This window comes from Adiantum capillus-veneris, chromosome 26 (genome assembly GCF_014529385.1).
Source record: "Adiantum capillus-veneris isolate H3 chromosome 26, ASM1452938v2, whole genome shotgun sequence".
Lineage (NCBI taxonomy): Eukaryota > Viridiplantae > Streptophyta > Polypodiopsida > Polypodiales > Pteridaceae > Adiantum > Adiantum capillus-veneris.
The window spans coordinates 75,450,458-75,457,054 of record NC_140956.1 but is presented as its reverse complement, the minus strand read 5'-3'; the positions used below and the strand labels follow the sequence as shown (position 1 = coordinate 75,457,054).

General features: G+C 42.2%; 1 protein-coding gene across 1 annotated transcript in view; it reads left to right on the top strand.

The window, feature by feature from the left end:
- Nucleotides 1-1,367: 1,367 nt before the first annotated feature.
- Nucleotides 1,368-6,597, top strand: part of LOC147423672 (uncharacterized) — a 52,313-nt gene continuing 47,083 nt past the window's right edge. The window contains exons 1-5 of the mRNA XM_086501982.1: nucleotides 1,368-1,522; nucleotides 1,609-1,715; nucleotides 1,821-1,898; nucleotides 1,985-2,056; nucleotides 2,129-2,229. Of these exons, the coding sequence (XP_086358108.1) occupies nucleotides 1,505-1,522; nucleotides 1,609-1,715; nucleotides 1,821-1,898; nucleotides 1,985-2,056; nucleotides 2,129-2,229 (376 nt within the window). The 5' untranslated portion in view covers nucleotides 1,368-1,504. The remainder of the gene's footprint in view (nucleotides 1,523-1,608; nucleotides 1,716-1,820; nucleotides 1,899-1,984; nucleotides 2,057-2,128; nucleotides 2,230-6,597) is intronic.

The following is a 6,597-nucleotide window of genomic DNA, read 5'->3' as shown; positions in this document are numbered from 1 at the left end:
ATCTACAGTGAGAAAACAATCAAAGGATTAGTTTCCAAACAGCATAACAGGTAGTTGGGGTGACTCTAGTTGTTATCTATGTCACCCTAACTTAAACTAAGAGAGGAAAATGCTTGAAAAAAGGAAAAAAATCTATCAAGGATGAGCCTATAAATACTCTCGAAAGCAGGTTAGTCACATCAGATTATACCAATCTAGCTAAACCATGCACCCCACATGGTATCTTTGTACAAATAATTAACATGTAAAGACCATACAAGCTTATTTAATCACCATTCCATAAATTAGTGAAGAAGTTAAACTTAATCTAAATGTACTGGTACCTCAGATGGTCCAGTTGCTATGTTTGACGCCATGTCAGTTTGGCTTGAAATCATTAAGCTTAGTCTCTCTTACTAAGAGAAGAAGGAGATGTATAGCTATTAATTTATTTACTTAGCAGTGCTCTAGCATAATCTAAAGCCCTAGCTATGCTTTCATAATAAGCAGTTGATGTTTTGAAAAGGAACCTAAGTGAGCTCAAGGTAGCGGGTTCCCCTTTAAATACTATTTCTTTTGCATAGTGTATTCTACTCTGCATCAAAGACGTCGTAGCTCAAGTCTGTGCATCAAGTAATGAAGGTGGACTACCTCATAAATTTCGAGGCGCCAATTGCAGTAAAGGCGTTGTTACTGCGCAGTCAGGCTCTACTTTTAACAACCCATATATTCACTCCTGCACAAGGGATCCTATCTTTAAATAGGCCCTTGGGTTTATTGCATCCCAAGTCCCTAAGTCAAAAAAGATGTTAAGGCCTAATTTAGTCAAAGTTTAGTGTACAGTCTTGACATAACCAAGTTACATTTCTTTTGCGATCTAGTTAGGCTATAAGGTCATATATAGGTAGTAAGTCCACTAATTTATTCAAAAACCCAAGTAAGCTCAATTGGCAGATCCGACTAAGCTCACAATTAGTTCTAACTCCAATTTTGGGGTCATGTGTCCAATCCATAGTACATTTCCGTTGGAGACACAAGATTTAGGCATTACTAGGCCGTAGAGTCTATCCTAGTGAAAGTGTATATATATATATATATATATATATATATATATATATATATATATATATATATATATATATATAGAGAGAGAGAGAGAGAGAGAGAGAGAGAGAGAGAGAGAGAGAGAATGCTTTTTTTTAATATTAAATGAATTTTGTAGATGTCGCAGCATCGCAACTTGTTCGTCCGGTTAGCAGCTCTAGCAACAGGTGAGTTGCAATACATGAGGGGCTGAGTTAGGATCATGCGTTCCATTTTTTAAGGGTAGAAATACGGAGGTGGGAGGAATCTTGCGAAGTAATGAATAAATCAACCAACCACTAGGAGTATCCAAACATATATAGTATAGATTAGGGATTGACTTCCCCCTTTCTAGATATATCGATATAGATAGTATAGATTCTTTGATTGAAGTCGATTAGAGTTCAATTCCTGCGCGTGAACTTTCATTGCACAGGAAGCGATGGATTCGGTAGCTCTGGTATGGCGAATTTGTCCTGTTTCTGTGAGACGGCTCATCCTTTTTCCTTTCTCTGCAATTCATGTCAGAATTTTGCGTTTTTTCAGGCAGAAGAGCTCGCATGGCTCATCAAGGACAATCTCTCCTGCAAACATTTTGTCCTTTCAGCAGAAGAAGCGTTTGTTGCGTTTCTAGATCCCCAGGAAACTTCCAGGTCTGCAGTCATTCATCACACGCACGTGCGCGCGCACGCAAACATGCTTTTCTAGGTTTATCCTTTTGCTTTTGTGACTGATGTAGAGACCGCTTGGTTGAGCAGTGTGGGAAATGTCTTGACTTTGGAGCCCATGGCTGCGTATCACCGCATGCTACTTCATCGACTTGCAGATATTTTCAGGCAATTACAAAACACTTGACAAAACCTCGTCACCTCTGTCTTTATATTCTAGTTGTGAGCCCTTAAATCACGGAGTTTATTCACAGGTTAGCACATGAGTCTATTGGTGAAGGCGAGGGTAGGCGTCTCGTTTTGGAACGATGCGAAGACTCATGCATGTAAGGATACTCCATTACAGTAACCTTGCTCTATTTGATTGCGAGTGTGACTTGTATGCGTGACTATTGCAGTCCTGAGGTGCTTGTGAGTGACATCTTGGAATGCAATGAAGTGGCCAACTCTTGTTTTCCCAACGCTCCACTGATATTAAAGCGCAACAAAGATTGTTTAGGTATGTCCAGCCTCGAGAGCTTACTTTTTTGGAGTTAAATAAAAATTTCTTTATAAGCAAATCTGTTGATAGCATTATGTGCTATTGTTTTCTTTTCAAAAGCAAGAAGAATGCCATGCTCAAAGCTAAATGATTATCCAACATATCTCAAGAATCTCCTCCCTTGCGATGGTACTCAGTCTACCACTAGAGCTCAATGAAGAATAGAAACATGAATGCTGTGGCGGTAATTGAGCAACAGATGTTGTAACAGACTTGGGCACCCCAAGTCGGGAATCTGACACGCCACACGAAAGAATCCCTTAAAAACACTTCACAACTTCAAATCACAGTTTAATTTACTCAACACGGCCCGGCGTAGTTCCGTGCCCAGAGGTATTGGCCCCAAAAGATGGTGCCCCTTTCGGTATTTATTTTTATATTAATGCTTGAGCAAAGTACAACTCCGAGGGAAACCTTTGCTCTGAGACTCTACATCTAGATGCTCTAGAGAGTGAGACCCCTTGGGTCTATTTATTCTTACAAGGGATGCCCCAAAAACAGAGCCCCAAAAGCAGTAAACTCAAAAGCAAACTGTCCCAAAAGCATTTGGTCCTAGAATCTGCCATAAAAAGCAGTCAATGCAAATTACGGAATTCCGTACAACAGCCACGTCATCATGTCAGGGCATTATGCGGAAATCTGCAACGTGACACGTGTAAGCATAAATTTCGGGTTCTACCGTAAAGCCTGTTGCCACATCATTAAAACAAAATTAGAGAGAACTTGATGCTCAGGATAAAAGATAAAACTCACTATCTAATGCTTGTCAAGATAGAGGGTTGTGTAAAAGACCAAATATCGGAAGAGTTCGAAGGGAAAGGACGCGTGAGGAAATAAAACAAGCACGGAAGACTAAAACAGAAACAAAATCAAGAAAATCTCAACAATCAAAACAGGAAAAAACAAAAGATCCAGAGTGGACCAAAATGGAGCGTAAAAAGAAATACCAAGAGCTAAAACGGTCGTTAAGAGAGGTATTGACTACTGAGGGAGAAAGTGATGGTAAGGAGGATTCAGAAAAAGGAAACATGAATGTACCATCCCACTATCGAAAATTCATTATCCAAGAGAGAAAAATCATAATGACATCACCAATAAGGGAAAGAATAAACGAATAAACCAGGAATCTTACGATGGGTCGGAAAATGCAAAACGGATAGACCTCACTACGCCAGGCGAAGAGCCTCGGCCTGTCTATATAGCAACTGATTTAGAGCCTAAAGAAGAAGAACTGCTAACACAACTTCTCAAGAAGTATAAACATGTGTTTGCATGGTCCTACAAAGACCTCAAAGGAGTTGATCCATCGATATGCAAACATACAATTCCTTTGAAATCAGATGCCAAACCTAGCAAACAGTGTCCTTACATATATAGACACGTTCGCTAAACGAATCAAAGAGGAGAAAGAGAGAGAACTTGCTTAAAAAAAAAAAAAAGAGATTCTCTGAGAGAGAGAGAGAGAGAGAGAGAGAGAGAGAGAGAGAGAGAGAGAGAGAATTGATGCTTTTTATTTTTAAAAGCTTTTGGGCATCCCTTGTAACCTTTAAATTAGTGGTGAGGGACTCACTCTGCAGAGCATCTGGACGCAGAGTCTGAGAGTGAAACCCTAACCGCTCTCTTGTACTTTGACATTGATTAATACATAAAGAAATACCGAAAGGGGCGCCAGTCTTTGGGGCCAATATCTCTAGGCACGGAACTTCGCCGGGCTAGTGCAAATTTATTGTGATCTGTGAATTGTTTTGAAGTGGTTATTTGGTGCTGTCACGGTTGATTCTTGACTTGGAGTGTCTAAGTCTGTTACAGTGGTATCAGAGCACGGCCGATTTCTCTTCTACGGGAAATCTGATCCCCGAATTTTTTTTCCGCGGCACCTATGGCTTCAGGCAATGATCAGTCGACTCCCTCTGCATCTGGAGATGCGGGCAGGGATCACAACGAAGATTCCGGCAGAGAGTATGGCCCGCCTTGGCCTACTTAGGCGGAGCGGCGAGAGATGGAGCGTCGCCAGTTGATCGGCGATGCAACAAAGATGATGCTCAATTTTGCCAAGGACCCGAAGATGGCAAAATATATGAACCAGACCTCTTTGGAAGAGGTACAGATGGAGTGGCAGAGAACCACAACACCACTCCCGAAACCCGCTCTCAAGAAACCTTCTGCCTCCAAGAAAATATACGGAGAAGGAACTGGAGAACGTGGTTGATGCACGGATTGCTTAGCTTTTTGACACGCAAAAGAAAGCCAAAAAGCACGGCAAAAAGCAGAAGAAAAGCACTGACTTTCCAGGTTATTTGGGTCGTCAGTCGACTTTTGACAAGGCAAAGAAATAGAAGCAGCGTGTTCGGTTTGAAGGATTATCCAGTTCTGCTTCTTCTTCTTCTTCTTCTGATAGTTCTTCTAGCTCCTCGGATTCGAGTGAAGAAGACAGAAAAGGTACAAAGCGAAGCAAAAAACAAAGCTTTGGAAGGGCAAGAAAAAGGCAAAGAAGGCTACATCTCGCCCAGAGACTGACAGTTCTACTGAGAACTCGTCTACAGACAGCTCAGATTCCGATGACAGAAAGTTTTATGCGAACAAGAAGAATTTTTACAAAGCCAACCAGTATGACTTTCTCGAAGATAAAAGCAAGAAAGTCCGAGAGTTTAAGGAAGGTGGCCACTCGATCAAGTTTGATACTTTTCAGGATACTCAGATGCTTCGAAGGCTTTGTCTTTTATACAACAGTTTGACATCGCTTTCGCGGGAGGACGCTATTCAGAGCACTCCAAGATTCGGAGAGCTACCTCTTACCTTAAGGGGAATGCTCGTACTTGGTGGTCCACGCTTCTTTTAACAAGAGTGCGCCAATGAAATGACTGAAATTTAAGAAGCTTTTTGTTTCTTCTTGGTTGACGCAAGAATATGAACGAGATGTACGAGCTGCTTGGAACCATCTTTGGATGACCAAGAAAGATACAATCAATGCTTATTGTGAAAGATTCTGGAGCTCTTTTCTACCTGCCTCTTCATTCAAGAAGATCTCATTCAGAGAACAGATTGAGCGGTTTACCTTGGGTCTACCTACAGAGATCCGAGATCACTGCTTGGAACAGAAGTTAGCTTCTATTCAGGAGTTGATGAGTCATGCGAAGTGGGGCTTTGCCATTCACTCTGGCAGTCTGACTTACCCCACCGATGAGAACATGACACAACGAGCCGAACAGACTTCTGGGAATGAAAGTAGAAAGAAAAAGAGCAACCTAGAGAAAAAGGATGCACGACCCAAGCTTACTCCTGAGGAGAGAGCTCGCTTCATCGGAGAGGGGAAGTGCTTCGGATGCTGAGAACATGGACATATCTCCGCGAAGTGCCCTAAAAAGGCACAGAAAGAACAAAATGATAAGAACGACGACAGGCCTGAGAGTTCGAGAGCAGCTGAGGAACGTGGTAGAAAAGGCAGATAGAAAAGCAGAACTGGTACCACATGGCGTGGAACCTGCACTGAATCTAATGAATGAAAGTACAAACTTTGCCGCTTTTGGGGCAAAGTGAAGGATCAGGAAGCTCTTTTGAAGGAGCCAAGGCCAACTTCTTTTCACTTGGAATTGGCGGCTCGATTTGGAATTACGCTCGACAGTTTGACGCCACAGGCGGAGGTAGTTCGACTGGCACCCGGATGGGATGTTGCCATTACACCGAGCATTGGCAAACTTCGTTTGCAATGACAGGGGTGTTCAGGGCACGCGAGTGACGTTCTACTCAGGATCCCTTGGTATCACAAGAACTACGCCGTGGTTGACTACCGGGCCGAGAAAGCGACTTTGATAAATGAAGGGCTTAGAGATTGTACTTGATGAACTTCTGTTTCTTACTCATTCTTTTAGGAGAGAACTGAACGATGGATAAAGGTTGAATATGTTTTGACCTGGACAAAAGAACGCCAAGATTTTTCTCCACGCTCATGCCGATTGCTTTTTAGAGGGCCTGAAGATCATACCATTGATCTGATATCTGGAAGCACGTCAACGAACTGGCCACCTTACCTTGTGAGCCAAGTACAGGATGAAAAGATTATGAACCCAGTGAAAGACCTCTTGGAAAAGGGTCTTGTCCAGCTTAGTACTTCACCGTATTGCTCTCCAGTGTTGTTGGTTTTGAAGAAAGATGGATCTTGGAGAATGTGCATCGATTATAGCACTCTCAACGAAATCACCATCACGAACAGATTTCCGATTCCTAGGATTGATGATATACTCGACAGGTTACAGGGATTCTCGTGCTTTAGCAGGATTGACTTGAAGAGTGGATATCATCATATCAGGATAGCACCAGGAGATGTCT